Genomic DNA, 20,137 nt, shown 5'->3' with positions numbered 1-20,137 from the left:
CAAATTCCATTGATTTGGATCAAACTTTCGTCACAAACCCAGAATTTTCATGGTGGACATGTAGGATTATCGGATTCCATCCACACAAGGGCGTGCTCCTTGAACCTCATTATGTTTTTTATTTATTTACTTTTGAATAAAAAAAACCACTGAAACCGAACTTTGCATGGCTGTTCTGATTTGTATGCAGAGTACAGTAGATGAGAATTTCATATTGAAGAACATGGCCTTGATTTTTGTCAAAATTCCAGATTTGTATGCAAAGCAGATGAAAATTACAAACCATGCGCGTATACTTGCATCAGAAATGATGACAAGAATGAGCGAGCGTCCGGCGAGTTCTTTGTGTCGCGTATACTTACACCACAAATGTATGTGCTTTCCTCGTCCATCATCTTGGCAGTGGCACGGCGACGTTCCAGTCGTACACCGTGACGTCAAGGCCGGCCGCGGAGTCCCGAAGCGCGCGCCGGAGGTCGACGGCGTGGCCTGGGCTCCTGGCGAGCAGGAGGGCGAACCCGCCACCGCCGGCACCCACGAGCTTGTAGCCGCAGCAGTAGGGGTCGGCGAGCGCGAACAGCTCGTCCACCAGCCTGTTGCTGCAGAAGGGGTCCAGCTCCTGGTGCAGCCCCCAGGCCTCCAGCATGATGCCGCCCAGCTCGTCCACCTCGCCGTTCATCAGGGCCTCCCTCCCCGCCCTGGCCAGCTCCGCCAGCCGCCTGATGCTGGAGATCAGCAGGCTGTCGCGCCGCAGGTACCGCGTCACCACCTTCTCCAGCACCCGGTGCGCCAGCCTCACCTGCCATTCGTTCATTCGTTCGATGAAATGAACGGTTCATTCAGGTTTCAGGCTGTGATTTTCACATGATCTGTCCATGCAAAAACAGAGGATGCAAACTTACTTGGCCGGTGAACACGACAAGGAGACGTTGCTCCAGTTCCTGGATCAACTGGGGAGATGCCAACAATGGAACAACCTGCAAGCGCAACGGCTGTCCTGGGAAGCTCTGGGTGCACTTGATCCCGGGATACAGGCCACCGATTTGGTCCTGCCACCCGCCGCCGGTGCCCATTATCTGCTCTACTACCAGCACAGCCCTGGCGACATTATCATCGCCTCCATCGTCTTCCATGAGTTGGAACAGACACTTGACTACAGCAGCCGCTAGTATGCTCGAAGTTCCGAGTCCGCTTCCCCGAGGAACATTTGCCCAGGTCCTGATCTTCAGGCCTGACGTCGACAGCATTTCATGGCCAAGGATGCCGGTGACGATGAGAGCAGACTTGACTAGACGGAATGGGTCGTCTTCTTTGAATGGACAAGAGATGGATGACAGATCATCAATGTAGACCTTTCTGTCGGCATCATCTTCGATCAGAACTCCATGGTGGTCTTCTGTTGCCTCTGTCGTAGCCCCGACTGGAAGGCGCCCTTCCAGGCTTATTGCCATGTTCAGAACACAACCTGGACGCTCCAAGCTCCATGGAGGTGTATCACTCCAACCCCCAACAAAGTCCACACGGACCGGTAATTCTACTACAGCCTTCTTAGGACGCAGGTTTCCATTACTTGACGTCGTTGCACTGCTTGATGATTCTATAAGAAAAGGTGCATTTATTGATCAGGGTCATAGCGGTGTTGATAAAATTAAATTCCGTTTTGCTTCCATAAAGAATATATAATTTTAGAAATAGAGTGTTCTAGTAATACTACCATTTCCATGGAATGGAACAGAAGCACATTCATAAAAAATAGTACTGTATAAGGCTTAGTGATTTTCATTGTCTGCAGTACGTACCTTTAGATCCATATTTTATAGCTGATGCAGTTTCACTTGCAACAGAAGCCCATACTTTCTCTTCAACCATAGAAGCAGCAGAAACATCTCCAGAAGCTCTAAGTAGATCCATTTTGACCTGATATCCTCTGCTCGGAGGAAGAACACCAGAGTACTGATCCCCATGACTTGGAAAAAACGTAAGTAGTTCTTTACAGACTTCTACACTGGAACTATCATTTCCTAACATGTCCTCACACAGCTGAAACAGGTTACGCCCGAGTAAGCCATATGTCATGCAACTTCTGGCTACAGCAGCTGCAAGATCTGCTTGATGCTTGGCTGAATCCACGCAAAGCTGGTGGTAGTCGATTGAGCGATGCAGTTCTTCCAGGCTGACTCTCCGTGATTGTCTCCACATGCGACTAACTTTGCCATCTGGATCACGTCCTGATGATCCCATCAGCCACAGGCCTACACTCAGCATTTCAGGGGGAGACATGATGGGAAAAAGCCTAGCATTCCATAAGCACTTGTCAAGGTTGGATGTGTCCCAAATATCCGTATCCTGGATTTTAAGATCTTCCAAAACATTTTTCCATGGCTTTCCACAGAATGTCCCGTCCCTATTCATAGCAACTTTTGGATTGTCATGAAGACCACAATAGACCATGACTCTTCCCATGGAGTTTACCAGTGGCACTTCCCACAGGCAATGCCGATCAGGTAGCGTGAAACAGGTGCTACTCCTGATAATTTGAGGACTATCCCTGTGTAACTCATGTATATTCACCCCAACAACAATGGACTGTGACCCAATCCTTACTCTGCCTGAAAGTGATGAATCATAAACCAATGAATCCTCTCCAATTGATACCCCGGCAGAAATTTTGCTACACAAAATGACTGTTGTGGCAGCAATATCACAAGCAGTGGTCTCTGGTACCGAACACATGTGCCTTCGGCCTACAAGTCCTGAATATGAACCCGCCAAATGATCAAGAACCTCAGCAGATGTACCAAAATGCAAAAATGAGAAGTCATCTGAAAAGGAAAGTAGTCCCAACTTAGCATTCTATTTGCACAACTGGACCAAGAGAACAGATGAACTATTCATAAATCCACGAAAGCTTAAGCACAAGCTAGAGACAGAAAATCAATATAATACAGTACCACAAAGCAAATAAGCAATCATAACAAGATAAAAAGGATGTATAACCAGGGACATACATGAACAAAAGCTGAACATCTTATGTCTTCCTAAAGCAGCAATTAGTTCCTTGCCAAATGGACGGTCCCTCAACCATTCATGCCTGGTTGGTACCCATGCAGCCACAAGATCTTCATATAAACTCAGCTGCAGTAGATTGACAAGTATGAGCAGACATAATGAAAGCTAAAATAGAGCATCTTTAATTATGTCTTTGAGGATAGCGGTTTCAATTAAGCATGGTAAGATAAAAACAGTTGGATTTTGAATATTTGCTTTCTTTTCCCCTTACTTTTGCAAGAAATCTGTTTTCAATATGAGACAAACAGTGAACTTGTCCATCTGTTAAGTGTTTCTTTTTGACAGAAAAGTGATCATTCAGATAGAGATGCATATTCAGTTCTTATAACAGAACATGTTTGGCTGCCGGCGTATCAGGGTTAAGAGCAAAACAGACAGGGTCAACATAAATTGCAATTTCGTATTTTTCAGTGATAACACAAGGTCAACATAAATTGCAATTTCGCATTTTTCAGGGATAACAAAATGTAAACAAATGCATCAAGTATTATTTGCGGAATAAACGCACTGACATAATTTCCTGAACCTAGTTTGCATAAACATAAATTGGTTGTTGTGAGGCATGCAAAGGTGTTATGTGGGGGCACAGAGAAGTGATTTAGTAACATATCATCAGAAAGGAAATCATCTATGTTTGTTAAATGTTATAGCTCACATATCAAAGCCGGAAACGGTAGCTTGCCTCTTTTCTGCTAGTTATGATCTCCTCAATCATGGTCTGGCTGGATGAGTATGCAAGGGCAACAAGCTCTTGCCATGCTTTACCCCTCACTGCTATTATCCCCGTGTCAAGCAGTGCTCTACCATCATCTAGAATGGCCTGGCCCTCCACAAGCTCGCTCACTGTCGGCTTCTGCAGGAGATTATCAACCAAACAGAGAGAACAATTCTGCCCCTCGGTTCCATCCTTGGACGCCACCACCACTCCATGATTAGAGGCCACATCGAGCGTGGTCGGCGCGGTGACGATGCACGCAGCGTCATCGGGGAGGAGTAGGTTCGAGGCATCGAAGCACGGGAGGACATCCCCGGTCATTATGAAGATCCCACCTGATCAGGCTATATCAATCAAATGGAACCTATTTATTACTCAGAAATTGCTAGTTTTGCCTGCAAAGTCACAAGACAACCTTGGTTCTTGAATGCTTGCCTTGCGCTGGCTGAGACGGCGAGGATGTGGTCGAAGAGCAGCGGGACTGGCCCGTCGGGGTTGTCCCCGGCCAGGTAAGGCACCGGCAGGAAGGCCTTCCCCATGGGGTTCGCCCACGGGACCCTCTTGCTGTCGCCGCCGGCGTGGAGCAGCAGCACGTGCTTCGTGGCCATGAAGCGCACCACGGAGGCCAGAGGGACGCCGGCGGCGGAGGAGCCGGTCGCTTCGGGGAGGAACTCGGCGATCTCTTCCTTGGTGGCCTGCAAGAGAAATTCAGTTCAGATGTCAAAATTCAGGTCAAAGGAGCAGAAATCTACTGACTGCCAGTACAGTTCTGTGGCGCGAGCAGGCGAGGGAAAGGGGAAGGCGGGGCGAGGTAGGGCCTCCTGACCTGGGAGACGAGGTGGCGGGCGAGGGAGGCGACGGCGTGGAGCGTGGCGGCGCCGGAGCCGATGCGGGCGGCGTCGGGGTCCGGGACGGCGAGGGCGGCGGTGGAGGGCGGGAAGCGGCCGAGGCGGCGCGCGCGCGCGAGCTGGCGGCCGTAGAGCGCGGCCTGCTCGGGGCTGGCGGCCGTGAGCACGACGGCGTCCCACGGCGGCACCCGCGCCGGGTCGCGCGCAGACAGCCGCAGGCGGCACCAGGCCTTGCGCAGCACCGCCGCCGCCTCGTCCGCCGTGTGCGCCCTCCGCCGGCGCCGACGGGCCGGCTCCATCTGGGGATCGCTCGCTGGCTCGCTGGATTGGTCAGCCTCCGCGTCGCCCTCTCCGGAATTATGTGAGCCGACCGTGGACCCGGAGTGACAGGTAGAGGTAGTGATGGTGCGTGTGCCGCCGGTTCATTGGATTTTTTCTCTCTAGTTCTCAACTTCTGTTTTCATGTGATGTAAACCTCTCGAAAAAAAACTTATATTTTTTCATGTGATGTAACCAAACAAACTCAAAACCTATAGGCTTTGAAGTTTGAATGAGCATGACATTTCATCCCCATTGTTCTCCTAACCTTGCGTTTATAAAATCATGTGAATCAGAGAGGTCCTAAAGTATCTCGGCAACAAAAAAGAGAGGCCCTAAAGTGTAACGCCATCATTGTTTTTCTTTTGGTATCTTTTTGGGAAACCAACGTGTGATTAGGAGCAATGTGACTATGATCGAAGGAGGTCTAGTAAGGCGAGCACAACAAATATTTAATTAGAGGGTTTGTATGACTTGCCTTATAGAGAGGGTCATCACAAACCGACAAGATTGGCACGTTGGTGTTTTTGGAGTAGGCTCACTCACCACGATGGACCGCGACATAGTCTTGCATTAGGAGGGCGTCGAGGGTGGTCCGATTACAGCCCCGAGTCATTTGAGACTCCTTGGCGCCCTCTCCAATTTTTTCTTCCTCGATTTTGGCCCTAGTCGCACGGGAATCCTCGGACTCGACCTTATAGCTTCCGAACGAGTCATGGAGCACTAGTCCCCTTCCTCAAGTTTATTCCAGTGAGAGTGAACGTGTTACATGCTTACCAGACTTTGTATAAGCTATGAATCCTTAACAGAGAACCAATGCTACCCTTGAGATTGTAGGTGGGAAGAACAAAAGAGATAATCTTTAGTTCATGGGGCCATGGGGACTAGAAGGGGTAATGAGTCCATGGCCCATAGTGGACCAAATATCTCCCATTCATCCATCCATCATGGCGAGCTTCTGGTTTTAGGCTTGATTCTCCACTTGGTCAAAGTTAAATGGCAGGGAGGACAGACACGCTTTTGCTGCTGCATTTTTTTATTTCTTTGCAAAAATGATTCAGATTTATTATCAAATTCACTGGAAGTACAAAAGCACCTCAAACAGAATAAAAATTACAACAAGATTCCAAAACCACCGCTAGCGGCTCGTACTAGCGGTAAAAAATGTGTTGCACTCCACCGCCATGTCCTTAGAGCGTGTCGTGTCTGACAAATCGGTGCCAGGCTACTGTGTCATGTCCGGCGACAATATAATCGCATAGCCAAGCATGAATGCAATGGAAGACGTAATACAAGAAATTGGGTTACTGAATCAATCTTTGGATAGAAAGATGTCCTACGCCCGTCATTTTCGAAAGAGCGACATGGGATCAGATCCTGATACTATTTTCAATTGAATTCTCCTAAAAAAACTACTCCCACGTCCCATAATTAAGATGTTTTTTGACACTAGGAAGTACTGCATTTTCGACTGAATGCCATTTGGAGTCTGCCCAATGAAATTTCTTTTTTCCTTTGTGCATAGTACCCGGTTCGTTTACACGTGGTTTTAAGAAACCGGGCATATCCCCTTTCCATTACTTTCATAATGGAAATACAGCAGTCTGCCAACCAGGAAGGAAATTAGAAAGGGGAAAGCGAGTTCAACGCATCAGCCACAAAGCTCCAGAGCTACCATCTGCCTTGGCCTCTGCTGCTACTTGTCGCGTGTGGCCGCGGCTGCAGCCGGTGGCCGTGCGTGGGCACAGGTGCAGCTCGTCCCCATGTGTGCACATGTAGTGTTTGTTGAAATGCCACAGAGAGAGAGGGGAGGAGGAAGAAGAAGGTGATGCTGACGCGTGGGCCCCATCAGTCAACTTGACGATCAAAATAAACGGAGTTGACTTTGCCGCCACGTCAGCCCTGACGAGTGGGCCCCGCCTGTCATAAACACGTTTAAATCGTCTAAACCGGCCATTTTCCAGAAGTGGTAGTTTTTGTCACGAAATTAGCACTAATCTGGAGTTTTTGGTCAGTTTTTAAAATGTTGTAGTTCTGTGGGACGAATACGTGAAAAGATACGTGAAATATGGTAGTTTTTTGTCGATTACTCCCCATAAATACAAGGCGGCGGCAGCATTGGAATTTGAAACGACGCATGCACCGTCGTCTAAATAATCGCATGGGAACTTGTTCAACGCCGCCTAAATGTATTCTCAAGTTTTAATGCCATCTTCACTGAAGACTAAACGTCTTCCAGAGTCATGCATGTCCTGAGTTTATATATGCACGTACCCCCAACTTCTGTTTCATTGCACCCACGCCATGGCCAACTACTCATCTTCTTCCTGAAGTACTCCTCCAGGTTGCAGCCACACTCCCAACCTCCGTTTCATTCCATTCCACGCCATGGCCAACAGCTCGCCTTCTTCTGTCAACAAGCACATATCGGAGACCTCGTCGAGATGCCGGACAGAGTGCGTCACCACCGCCCACAACTTCGAGGTGACTGAGTACTCGCTGCTCGAGGGTATGGGTATCGGCAAGTTCGTTAGCTCCAGCACATTCAGCGTCGGCGGCTATAACTGGAACATCAGGATCTACCCTGATGGGCGGAAGGAGGAGGACAAAGCTGCCTACATGAGTGCCTTCCTGAGCACCTGCAGTAACCCAACAACAGGTGTCCAGATGAAGAACACTTTCAGTTTATTGGAGAAAGATGGAAAAGTTACTTGTCTGTACAGCGACACACGTACCTTTCGGTCCGGTTCATGGGGCTGGCCCAAGTATATTGTGTGGACGAGTGAAAGAATGAGCAATCCACCTTAGGTGGTGCTGTGATTGATCTCTGCTTATATAGAGACAGTACAGAGGGAGCGCCGAGCGCTAGTGAGAGCGCGTGGTCGATCGTGGGGATCGTGGGGATCGTGCACTGGAGCGTGCGGGACATGGGCGAGCGGGGGTTCTAGTCTATACAGTTAACACCCCGCCGCAGTTGAAGCATCCGGGGGGCGGATGCATAAACTGGAACGAAAATCTTGAAACGCCGTGGTCGGGAGACCCTTGGTGAGCACGTCCGCGAATTGTTGCTTGGTCGGCACATGGAGCACGCGGAGCTTGCCGAGCGCCACCTGTTCGCGGACGAAGTGGATATCCAGCTCTATGTGCTTCGTCCTCCGATGGTGAACTGGGTTGGAAGACATGTACACCGAGGAGATGTTGTCGCAGAACACCACGCTTGCCTTCGGCATGGGGATGAAGAGCTCTGCCAGGAGTTGACGAACCCAGCAGCATTCCGCAACGGCGTTGGCTACAGCGCGGTACTCCGCCTCCGCGCTGGAGCGGGACACGGTGGCCTGGCGTTTGGAGGACCAGGAGATGAGGGAGTCGCCGAGGTAAACAGCGTAGCCAGACGTCGAACGGCGTGTGTCGGGGCAGCCGGCCCAGTCCGCGTCGGAGTATGCCACAAGGTCGAGCGACGGCGCGCGCTGGAGATGGAGTCCATGGGACGTGGTGCCCCGTAGGTAGCGCAACACCCATTTGGCGAGAGCGAGGTGCGGTGCGCGCGGATCGTGCATGACCAGACAGCATTGTTGGACCGCGTAGGCGATGTCAGGGCGCGTCATGCACATGTACTGGAGGGCACCCACGATGCTGCGGTACTCGGTTGGATCCGGAACAGGTGCGCCGTCGACAGCAGAGAGCTTGCCGTGCGTGTCAACAGGCGTGGGCAGTGGCTTGCAGGACGTCATGTTGGCGCGCTCGAGCAGCTCCTCAGCATATTTCTGTTGGGAGAGGAAGAAGCCGTGTGCCGTGCGGGTGACGGCGATCCCGAGGAAGTAGTGGAGGGAGCCGAGGTCCTTCATGGAGAACTCGCCGGAGAGTTGGCGCTGCAGCTGTTGAAGAAGCGCCGTCAACGAGGCTGTGAGGACGATGTCGTCTACGTAGAGGAGGAGGTAGGCGTCACCCGCGCTGCTATGGAGCACGAACAGCGAGGGATCTGCGCGAGAGCTGACGAAGCCGAGCTGGTGCGCGAAGGCCGCGAACCGGGCGAACCACGCACGCGGTGCCTGTTTGAGGCCGTACAACGACTTGTCGAGGAGGCACACGTGCTCGGGGTGGTGCGCGTCGACGAAACCCGCAGGTTGTTGACAGTAGACTCGCTCGGCGAGACGCCCGTGGAGAAAGGCGTTGTTGACGTCCATTTGATGGACCGGCCAGTTGCGCGTGGCAGCAATGGTGAGGACGACGCGGATCGTGGCGGCCTTGACGACGGGAGAGAACGTCTCGTCGAAGTCCACGCCAGGTCGTTGGGAGAACCCGCGCAGTACCCAGCGTGCTTTGTACCGTTCGAGCGACCTGTCCGCCTTGAACTTGTGGCGGAAGAGCCATTTGCCGGTGACGACATTGACGCCGGGTGGCCGTGGCACGAGCCGCCAGGTTGCATTCTCCATCAGCGCCTTGTACTCCACCTACATAGCAGACAGCCAACATGGATCTTGCAAAGCAGAACGCACCGATCGGGGTATGGGTGAGATGGCAGTGTCGGTGACAATGGCAGTAAGGTTGTCGGCATACTTGGGGTTGGGCAGGAACTTGCCGGCCTGAGCGCGCGTAGTCATGGTGTGGGTTGGGATGGGCGCGACACGGCGCCGTGGACGCGGGGGCGTGGGCAATGACGACTGCATCACAATCAGGTGCGTTTTGACCGTGATGAAAGAGCCTCGCACTGAAGATGTAAGCACAGTCATGGTTCAAGTCCCGCAGTCGGACCTCCAAACACACTTCACAAACATGTTGAATCATGGAGAAGGCATGGATGTGACGTTCATGATAGACCCTCTGGATCACTAGGCTAGATTAGATCCGGTAAACCCACCTTGTGCAGCAGAGGATGAACTCGAGGAGGCCATCGTGGTGCTGGGGCGCACGGTGATGGCGGAGAGTGGGCAAGGTGGAGGTGACGGCGATGTGTAGGCAGTGGCGGCGGCGGAGCTTCCCGTCACTGTCAGCGCTAGACCTAGATCGGGTCGGGGTTTTCGGTGGGGAGACTGGCAACGCGGTGAACCTCGTACTGCGTGTCGCCGGCCCCCACCTCTTTATGTAGCGCTGCGTGACAGGGGCCCGTCAATCATATTGCGGTTGGGCGCCCCCGATCAGGACGCGGATCAGGGGCCCGGTGGGCCGTTGGGCCCACACGGAAAGAGATCAACCTAACAATTCACTGTCGGTCGCGAACTCTTCGTGCACACAGGTGCGTGTTAGCCGCACGATCCTTGGTGTTCAAGGCTGAGCTGTTTGGTCAGATGAAGGAGACCACCAAGAGACGGGTCAAGATCAATGACATGGAGCCAGCCATCTTCGAGGCACTTCTTCCCTTCATATACACAGATTCATGGCCTAGTAACTGTGATCTGGATCAGAATGCGGAATTGCAGCACTTGTTGGTTGCCGCAGATCGGTATGGACTAGAGAGGCTAAAGATCATTTGTGAAGGGAAGCTATGCCAGAAAATCGATGTGCAAACAGTTGCAACCACCCTTGCTTTAGCGGAGCAGCACGACGCCACGCAACTCAAGAATGCTTGTCTCAGGTACCTTTCTTCACAGGAGGTGCTTCGAGCTGTCAAGGAGACTGATGGATTCAAGCATCTCACAGCAAGCTGCCCATGGATTATGATGGACATTTTAGAGAGGGTCGCGCCACCGTCAGGAGTATGAGCAGAACCTATATTGATTTTCTTTTATCATGTGTCTGGTTTGTCTGTCAGGCAGGGCATGGTTGCATCCTCCGCCTTGAAGCAGTAGCAGTCTTGTAGGCTTTGCGTTTGTCTACTTTGGATATTGCTTTTGGTGGTCCTGCGATAAAACTTGTAATAGACCTGCTCCTAGTCTTCATGTGTGCGGTTGGATGTTGTGGTGACAATTCCCCCCTTGTTGGGTTTTGCGCTTGCGGGATTTGCTGCGTTGCCTGGTGCGGTTCCTAAGTAGCTTTTGGTTTTATCTTTGTAAGATAACTGGTTCTTGTAGTTTGCTGTTGGTTTCTCTTAATGGAAATCGGAGGGGTAAACCCTTCCTTGATAAAAATTAAAGTGTCTGGTTTGTCGATTGCAGAACTGAACTTCTCTTTGAGAATGTGTACTCTGTGCTCTTGACATTTGCGCTTAAAGTTCTGAGAAAATCCACATGGTCTTTCATTTCTGTTGCATTGTTTTGTTTCTCCCTTAGTTTTGGTAGTGAAATTTCCTGTAGAACCAAACGGCGGAAGGTTTACACGCTCTGACATGGATATATACTCGAGAGTAAAATGCAAGCACAGTCCTAATTCTTTTCCAAAAGTGTTGATTGAGTCCCAATTCTTTCAAAATGCACATCTGCGTCCTAATTTTTTCTAAGTTGTTCACCTAAGGTCCTATTTTCGTCTGACCGCGCTTTGACCGTCACCACGTCGACACCCGGGCCCAGGCAGGAGATTTCCCGCGGCTCGCAGTTGGTCTTTTTGCAATTCGGCCCCTGGAGCGTCTGGTTTTGTCATTCCCTCATCCCTAGGTCTATTGCTCGCTCTCTCCTCTCCCTCTCTGCCACCGTCGCCGTCACCGCCATGTCCACTGCCACTAGCTCTCCAGCCGTGAAGCTCCGCGGGAAGAAGGTTGTCCAAGCGTCTCTTCCACCTCCCGCATTAGCCCTTTTCTCGCCGCCCCTCTCATCGCCGGCACCAGCAGGTGTGCTGTCGTTGGTCTGGCAAAGTTCTGCAGTGACATCTTCTCATCTGCTCTAAAGGTTTCCATATACATGCCAGCCAAATATCTGGCTGTAAATTGCTTGAGTGCCCACTCTCTTTCACATGTATGTTCACCCACATACTTCTTCACAACTCAAGCTTTGGTCCTGCTGTCAGATGCAGCAAACAGGAACCAGGGATAATCTCCAACACAACCTGCCCTTATCCTCTGCCTATCCTTCTTTATGTACTAAATTTGCATTCTTTGCTTCACAATGTACTCTTGAATTTCTACTCTCAGTTCAATGATGGACAAGAACACGATGCCTATGTGAAAACTAACTTCTTTCATGTTCTCAGGCCTCCACCTATTCAGCTTCACCTCCACAGAAAAATAGGATCGAGGGTTAGGGTTACGGGCACGGCACTGACCGTATCGCGGAGGAGGATCTCCGGGTAGCGCCGCCGCTGCCGAGCAAACGCCTGCGATTGCCGGCTCTTCTCGCAGGACCAACGCCACAGCCGTCGATCGCCTCTGTGTCGCCAGAGAGAAGTGGAGAAGAGGAAAGGAGTGCAGTTGGGAAGAAATTAGGGTTGTGGGGTTCTTTTGCAAAAAACTCATGGCCGGTCGTTATCCCGCGTGGGCTCGGGTGTCGACGTGGCAGCGGTCAAAGCGCCAAGCGAGCCGGTCAGCCGAAAATAGGACCTCGGGTGAACAACTTAGAAAGAATTAGGACCTAGATGCGCATTTTGAAAGAATTGGGACACTTTTGAGAAAGAATTAGGACTCTTTTTTTTTTTGCGCATAGAAAGAATTAGGACTCGACTGAAGTTCTGAACCTGACCTTATTTGCTGCACCAAAGTCCCTTCCATTTTCAGATATTCCAAGTTGCCTCTGTCTGGTTTTGTACTTGTGCAATCAGATCAGATCAAAGATTAAAATCGCGGGCAAAACCATTTCGCGGCTGCCTTTCCCAAACGCTACAGCCGCAATAGCGGGCGCTAAGACATTTAGCGGGAATCAGAAACAGAGTGTTTTCAGCAGAGAAACAGGGGATTTTCAGAAGAAACTCAAACAAAACCAGCATATATTCAAGGTCTCAAGGACTATTACAAACAAGTATCACTACTTCACCACGTAAGTTCATCTCATATGCAGAAACGGAGGTCTGCAGTCCATGGACAGCACATTACATGTACAGTACCTGCTAGCGATGGACTGGGAGTTGGAACTGGTTGAGACAAATCGTGGTGCAGAGGCGGAGAGTCCCTCATCGCCGGTCGCAGCTTGTTGCCTGGAGCCCTAGTCGTCACCTTGCCACCTCGCCGCCGCTGCGTCCTGCCCGCACCGCCCAGCCGCCGCAACTTTTCAGACGGGATGGAGAGAAAGGGGAACGAGGCTAGGTTTTCTGGCTTAAAATGGGCTCATATCTGGATGGGCCTCTATTTCGGCCCGTTAAAAATGGAATCGTTGCCGATCCAGCGAAAATGCAGCGACAGCTAACCAATTTAGCGCTGTTTCGCTAAGTTGCCGATCCCCGTCTTGAAGCATGTTGGACAGCGCATCCTCCATCTCCTCTAGCATTCCGGCCTTGCCGTACCCATCAGTTATCTCAGTGTACGACATCTCGTTCGAGAACCGCGGGGATCAGATCGAAGCGGCATGACTTGCAGCAGCCAGCAGTTGATGAGGATGGCAAAGGTGTACTCGAACTGCGCTCGGTAGTCTCTCTTTTTCCGACTGTAGCTCTCGGAAATGTGTCCCATTGCTTCTGTTGTTAAGCGTTTTCTTATCTGATCCCTGCAACTGAAAACAATTACAGTGCAATTTCTGTATATAAATGCAATGTAGAAAATGTTATCATAACAAATGAACATGCATGGGAGCTCCTAGCTCCCTAGAAATTCTTCGAGCGACACATCACACACATAGGCATAATTTAAAGTAGTTCATATAGCTAGACGAATGTTTCATACTAGTACACATCACACACAAGTTCACAAATTCATACATACTACCTCCGTCTTGGTGAATAAGTCATTTGCGTAGTTCTAGGTCATCGATTTGAGGAATTAAATATGTGTTATATGTCATGAAAGTATATCACTAGATTTCTACACGGATGTAGTTTCTAAATATATATTTTTTATCACATATAATACATATTTAGGTAGTTAAATCGTCGATCTAGAACTACGCGAATGACTTATTCACCGAGACGGAGGTAGTATGTTAACTTATGAAAGTTCATCACTTGCAAAACACATGCACATCACATAGAAGTTCACATGTTCATACAACATCTTGAGGAGGAGGAGGGGCATCATTTCCATCGGGTTAAGTTTCCGGAGGAGGAGGAGGAGGAGGGGCATCATTTGCACTGCTTTGAGATTGAGCCTATAAGAGTAGAGTCATGTAAGCATTGTTCGTCGCTAGATAATGAATGTTCTACTCTAGTTTAGAAAATGTTCTACCTGTAGTTGATTCTCAAGCAGCTTGAACCTTTCGTTCATTTTTGCTCGTTCCTTATCTCTGCTGTCCAGCTCAGCCTGCCGCCTTTGCTCCTCTTCAGCAGCCCGCTGGTACATTAAATCCTTTAATATGGCATTAGGCTAATATAGGTTGCAAGGATGCTATTTCGAGGCATGGACATAAATGAATGGTTATGACACTAACCTTGAGATGCGCTATCTCACGTGACGCGGCGGTTGGGCGACTCCATATGGACAGAGTTGAGTTTGTGCTCGACGCGCGTATCTCGTCGAGCTTGCGATGCGAGGAGGTGGCGATCATCCTGTTGCAAAGGAGGTGGCGGCCATGGCCCTTCCCTTCGCCAGCAATGATGAGCAGCTCAGGATCAAGGGGCTTGGACGCAGGTTCGGCGTCCTACCCGTGCACCTCCTGGAAGACCTCTTTGAAGGTCCCGTACTTCTCCTGCGCCGACAGGCTGCAGAACTTGGCGCCATCCTTCCCTTCTCCACATATTGTGCCTGGCATTTTGGCGCGACCGTTTCCCTTCTCCACATATTGTGCCTGCCATGCGGGTCACACCACATGTCAACCAAGGCCTTTCAACAATCTTCCTTCATCCAGGGTTCCCTCACCTAGGCAGACATAATCAAATCATTGACTAACAAGAGGCGGACGAATCAAAGTACCAGCAGCCAATGTTGTCACTTACCATCGACAAGTAGTCTTCTCTCTCCAAGTTGGTCTGGCAAGCAAACTTCCTCGTCATATTAAGCCCCTTGTCAGCGAACGACCGACACTGCATCACGGCTTTGTACCGCAGCGTGTGCTTGACGTCGGAGAGTATCTTCCGGGCTGATTTCACGATGCCTTTTGTCGCTTTCTCTTTCTCACCATCCACGCAAGAAAATGCTTCCTACAAGAAAGCATATGGCAGTTAATTGCAAGAATTTCGATATGAAAAAATGCAGTGGCAAAGATACTTACATAAAAAACATCGATGCCACCTATCCCGTGGAAGTTCTCCCTGCCAGCGAGCTCCACGAGGACCCGTGGTAGGGTCCAAAGCCACCTCCTCCCATGGAGCTTCTCCCCGTCCCGAGCTCGAGAGTGACCATGCTGCTGCTACTCGGCCACCTCCCCTATAGATGGTTGCATCGCCGGGAGCATGGGGATGCGACACCTGTGGTGCCCTGCGTCATTAGATCCAGAACCCCAACAGTGCCACCACTGCTTCGCCTCCCTCTCCTTATCTCCTAATTTCTAACAACCAACGTGAATTGAACACCGCCTCCCTCACCTTTTCTCCGGCAAAGAGGTAACTAGAGGAATCACCAGCGCGAACAACGCCGTCAGTTTTCAGTGCATCCTAGTAAACATAGCAGTGTCAGGCGGAAGAAAATGCCCTCCGCACGTATGTCCACTGACTTGTGGCAAGTCCGTATTATTGCCCCCATCCTATCAGCGGCGGGCTCCGTGCGCGCCACAGATGACCTGTTAGCAATGGTGGGAGCCCCTGAGAGACTCGCCCGTCACTGATGGACTTTTAGCTCCCGCCAATACTAGGCATTCCTGCAGTAGTGAGTGTTTTATACAACCAAATTCCATTGAAATAAAAGCAACCGATTCCTGTACGAACGCATGGGGTATCATCTCTAGTATAATTTATTTTGAGACCCAAACATTCAGAGGGTTAATTAGATGGATAACTTGCATGCCTTGTTATCTTATGCAACCGTTTGGCAAAATGGTTTTGTTTTGATGTCAAAACAATGCAAAAGAGCTGTATTTTTAAATACTATCGATTTTTCTTACAAATTGAGAAAAATAAGAAGAACAGTCAAGAACTTGCACGCTACATGAAAAAACCTTGCTGAAAACAAAAACACGGACTCGTGACGATAAACTTGACTATACCAGAAGTTGTTTACAAAATGATGTGATTTGCAAATGCGTCTCTAGCTTATCATGTGCGGAATATTTATATGTGTCATGAATTAGACTAGAGTCAAGCAGAATCCTAGTGTGGTATACCACAAGTTGTTTACAAAAGGATGTGATTTACAAACACGGACTCATGACGATAAACTTGACTATACCCAAGTTGTTTACAAAATGATGTGATTTACAAATCCGTCTCTAGTTTATCATGTGCGGCATATAAGAAGTATTTATATGTGTCATGCATTAGACTCGAGTCAAGCAGAAACCTAGTGTGGTATTTATAAGAACGCCTACCAACTTACATGTGTTCACTACACGGATGCTGCCTCTCTTGTCATAAGAATTCAAATCATATATTACCAAATTTGTCTTAAGTATACCGATAAATGGCCCATCTTTCCATGATATATAATTTTTCCAGAGATATTATTATTACACATAATTTTGGCAGAAATGCCAGTAATCAACTGAACTCTGAAACAAAACTATATATGTTCTACATGATTCTAGCTATATAAGGTTAGTGAAATAATTACAAGTAGGGAGCTTTTTTCTAAGCACACTTTTTGAGGAATTTCGTGTAGATTATTTCCCCCCGTGAAAGATCAAGAAATACTATATGAAAAGGAAAACAAGAGGTGACTTAGCTTTCCATGGCTGCAGTGAAGATGATGCTTTCTTCTGTGGTGCTATATTTGTCATAGAGATAATCAATTAATGACATAAATGTGACTAGTTTTGTTAGCATTATACACCAATAAGAATATTGTGGCTAGTAGAGAATTCCAAGTGTCCAAAAATGAACCTCCACTATTCTATCTCGTGCAAATTGTGGGTTTGCTTGTGATTTTAAGTATTTTCATCAACTGCAAGTTAATAATTAAATGTGTATTAGCACAAGTTATACTATTCATCGGAACATGGCATGTGGGATCTTATTTTAAAGGTCTTGCGACCAGAGGTACACCACCGTGAAAAAATATATAATTTAGAAGCACCGTTTATGAATGTTGTGATTTTTAATTCCCGTGACAACTTTTGCATGACATTGACATCCTCTACAGACGGTATATATGTAGATGTAGTACTGCTGGGTGTTTGTGTCCCGCTGATCTTTGTATGTGAGAAATAGACCACGTACAGAGCAACCTTTTTGCCTTTTTGGCATGTCGGAAGACAAGGATGATTATTTTTCATTAATAATGGTGTGTGCGCCTTGGCTGTGGTAGAGCGCACGAGCGCCACCAAGTTGCGTCCAGTAAATAATTTCAACATTTCAAAGGGCAGCGCTTGGCGGCGGTCGGCCGGTCCAAATTTGGGCCGGTCTCACCCTGTCCATTTGATTATTTCGTTCCTAGCCGTTCAGATATGGTATCTCCTTCGTCCCTAACCTTCCGCCCCCACACAACGCACCCAGGCGGAGCTCGTAGTCGCTGCGCACCGCGCCTCTCTATTGGGCTGCTCCTTCGTGAGACGCAGCGGCCGCGTTCGTCGATGTCACCAGCCCTGGCAGCACCAGCACTTCCATCAGCTTGCCGTCCCTCGTGTCACGGCTGCCGAGATTGCAGTAGGGCCGCCGTTGTGTGCCGGCGTCTGCTGTCGATGACAGTAACTCGAAATGTGGCCGATTCCAGCGCACAGTCGCCACGGTTGCAGCAAAATCTCTCACGTCACTGGCTCCGGCTTCCCGGCATCATCGACTAGCACTGCCATGATCCAGCAAAAAATTCAGTAGCAAAAACCAAAATGGTCGATTGAAGCAAAAAAAATTTAGTCGGTTCTAGCTAAAAATAACATCGGTTGCAACAAAAACAACCACTAATGCAGCACAAAAAAATGTCAGCAACAAAACCTCCAAATGTTCAGTTGAAGCAAAACATTTGGTTGGGTACAACTAGATATAACATCAGTTGCAATAAAATAGCCACACCAACAAACTCAAAGAAAAATATTGTGGCAAAAAAAAAAAAACTAGCATGTTCCAGCAACACATAAGGCTAGTCAATAGTCATAGTGGGGAGTACCTTAGAGCAACTATTGCAGACCCCTTAAATTGCCCACCCGTATTGCGCGTTTACAGTTCGCGAAAAACACGTTTTGCGGGCTCGCGCGGGCTGCGGCCGATTCTGTTTTACGGTTCCGCTACGCGGGTTATGTTCAGCCGCAGCCCGCTCGAGCCCGCAAAACGCGTGATTTTTAGAATTTAACACATATCTCAAATAATATAAAATGTGAATATTATGAATCCAAATTACATTATTCAAGTCACCAAATAAAACTAATAATTCGTTACAACAATTGTTCCGAATGTTGGTTTTGATCTGACGGCTTAACATGCCAGTTAGATCTATTAGTCTAATAGAAAAAATAAGGGAATAACGATAAGTGAAGGGGTCCACGTACCAACGTACGTGAGCCTCGATCAGAACTAACGCGCCCTGATCGGGGGCGCCCAAAAACCAACTCAGGTTTTGGGTCCCCTGTCGCCAGCGCCATATTAAAAGGATACGGGAGAGAGCTGGCTGTTGCAAATATGCCCTAGAGGCAATAATAAATGGTTATTATTATATTTCCTTGTTCATGATAATTGTCTATTGTTCATGCTATAATTGTGTTATCCGGAAATCGTAATACATGTGTGAATACATAGACCACAACGCGTCCCTAGTAAGCCTCTAGTTGACTAGCTCGTTGATCAACAGATAGTCATGGTTTCCTGACTATGGACATTGGATGTCATTGATAACGGGATCACATCATTAGGAGAATGATGTGATGGACAAGACCCAATCCTAACCATAGCACAAAAGATCGTGTAGTTCGTTTGCTAGAGCTTTTCCAATGTCAAGTATCATTTCCTTAGACCATGAGATTGTGCAACTCCCGGATACCGTAGGAGTGCTTTGGGTGTACCAAACGTCACAACGTAAATGGGTGACTATAAAGGTGCACTACGGGTATCTCCGAAAGTGTCTGTTGAGTTGGCACGGATCGAGACTGGGATTTGTCACTCCGTATGACGGAGAGGTATCTCTGGGCCCGCTCGGTAATGCATCATCATAATGAGCTCAATGTGACTAAGGAGTTAGCCACGGGATCATGCATTATGGTACGAGTAAAGTGACTTGCCGGTAACGAGATTGAACAAGGTATTGGGATACCGACGATCGAATCTCGAGCAAGTAACGTACCGATTGACAAAGGGAATTGTATACGGGATTGATTGAATCCTCGACATCGTGGTTCATCCGATGAGATCATCGTGGAACATGTGGGAGCCAACATGGGTATCCAGATACCGCTGTTGGTTATTGACCGGAGAGGCGTCTCGGTCATGTCTGCATGTCTCCCGAACCCGTAGGGTCTACACACTTAAGGTTCGGTGACGCTAGGGTTGTAGAGATATTAGTATGCGGAAACCCGAAAGTTGTTCGGAGTCCCGGATGAGATCCCGGACGTCACGAGGAGTTCCGGAATGGTCCGGAGGTGAAGAATTATATATAGGAAGTCCAGTTTCGACCACCGGGAAAGTTTTGGGGGTTATCGGTATTGTACCGGGACCACCGGAAGGGTCCCGGGGGTCCACCGGGTGGGGCCACCTATCCCGGAGGGCCCCATGGGCTGAATTGGGAGGGGAACCAGCCCCTAGTGGGCTGGTGCGCCCCCCATGGGCCTCCCCCTGCGCCTAGGGTTGGAAACCCTGGGGGTGGGGGGCGCCCCACCTGACTTGGGGGGGAAGTTCCCCCCCTTGGCCGCCGCCCCCCATAGATGGGATCCCAGGGCCGGCGCCCCCCCAGGGGGCCTATATAAGGGGGGGGGGAGGGAGGGCTGTTGTACCCTAGCCCCTGGCGCCTCCCTCTCCCTCCCGTGACACCTCTCTCTCCCGCTTGCGCTTGGCGAAGCCCTGCCGGGATCCCCGCTACTTCCACCACCACGCCGTTGTGCTGCTGGATCTCCATCAACCTCTCCTTCCCCCTTGCTGGATCATGAAGGAGGAGACGTCGCTGCTCCGTACGTGTGTTGAACGCGGAGGTGCCGTCCGTTCGGTGCTCGGTCATCGGTGATTTGGATCA

The 20,137-nt window shown here is 49.4% G+C and overlaps 2 protein-coding genes across 3 annotated transcripts; one reads left to right on the top strand and one right to left on the bottom strand.

The window, feature by feature from the left end:
- Positions 1-207: 207 nt before the first annotated feature.
- On the bottom strand, positions 208-4,998 carry LOC123099075 (bifunctional fucokinase/fucose pyrophosphorylase). Of its 2 annotated transcripts, XM_044521207.1 has the most exons (7): positions 4,611-4,998; positions 4,200-4,479; positions 3,752-4,119; positions 3,009-3,135; positions 1,800-2,822; positions 903-1,597; positions 208-799 (listed from the first exon to the last, which is right to left on the bottom strand). In XM_044521207.1, exons 1-7 carry the CDS (start codon positions 4,929-4,931, stop codon positions 392-394), a joined length of 3,222 nt encoding a protein of 1,073 aa, XP_044377142.1. In that variant the 5' UTR covers positions 4,932-4,998; the 3' UTR covers positions 208-391. The 2 variants fall into 2 exon arrangements, with proteins under 2 accessions (XP_044377142.1, XP_044377143.1); XM_044521208.1 differs by lacking the exon at positions 4,611-4,998 and having other exon boundaries at positions 3,752-4,128; positions 4,220-4,469.
- A 2,340-nt stretch (positions 4,999-7,338) lies between these two features.
- Positions 7,339-10,736, top strand: LOC123097179 (BTB/POZ and MATH domain-containing protein 2-like). Its single transcript, XM_044518911.1, has 6 exons — positions 7,339-7,732; positions 8,246-8,324; positions 8,612-9,369; positions 9,548-9,768; positions 10,161-10,636; positions 10,700-10,736. Exons 1-6 carry the CDS (start codon positions 7,339-7,341, stop codon positions 10,734-10,736), a joined length of 1,965 nt encoding a protein of 654 aa, XP_044374846.1.
- Positions 10,737-20,137: the final 9,401 nt, after the last annotated feature.

The sequence above is a fragment of the Triticum aestivum genome, chromosome 4D (assembly GCF_018294505.1).
Source record: "Triticum aestivum cultivar Chinese Spring chromosome 4D, IWGSC CS RefSeq v2.1, whole genome shotgun sequence".
NCBI classification, from domain to species: Eukaryota; Viridiplantae; Streptophyta; class Magnoliopsida; order Poales; family Poaceae; genus Triticum; species Triticum aestivum.
This window is presented reverse-complemented; position numbering and strand designations above follow the sequence as displayed.

Bases quoted from the DNA above. Each gene is read 5' to 3' on its own strand.
- LOC123099075 (XM_044521207.1), bottom strand. From the start codon at position 4,931: ATGGAGCCGGCCCGTCGGCGCCGGCGGAGGGCGCACACGGCGGACGAG. The intron at 1,598-1,799 runs GTACGTACTGCA...CTTTTCTTATAG, and splicing joins TATAAAATATGGATCTAAAG to AATCATCAAGCAGTGCAACG. The intron at 800-902 runs GTAAGTTTGCAT...AACGAATGGCAG, and splicing joins TTGTCGTGTTCACCGGCCAA to GTGAGGCTGGCGCACCGGGT.
- LOC123097179 (XM_044518911.1), top strand. From the start codon at position 7,339: ATGGCCAACAGCTCGCCTTCTTCTGTCAACAAGCACATATCGGAGACC. The intron at 9,370-9,547 runs GTTGCATTCTCC...GAGCGCGCGTAG, and splicing joins GCCGTGGCACGAGCCGCCAG to TCATGGTGTGGGTTGGGATG. The intron at 10,637-10,699 runs GTCAGGAGTATG...TTTGTCTGTCAG, and splicing joins TTAGAGAGGGTCGCGCCACC to GCAGGGCATGGTTGCATCCT.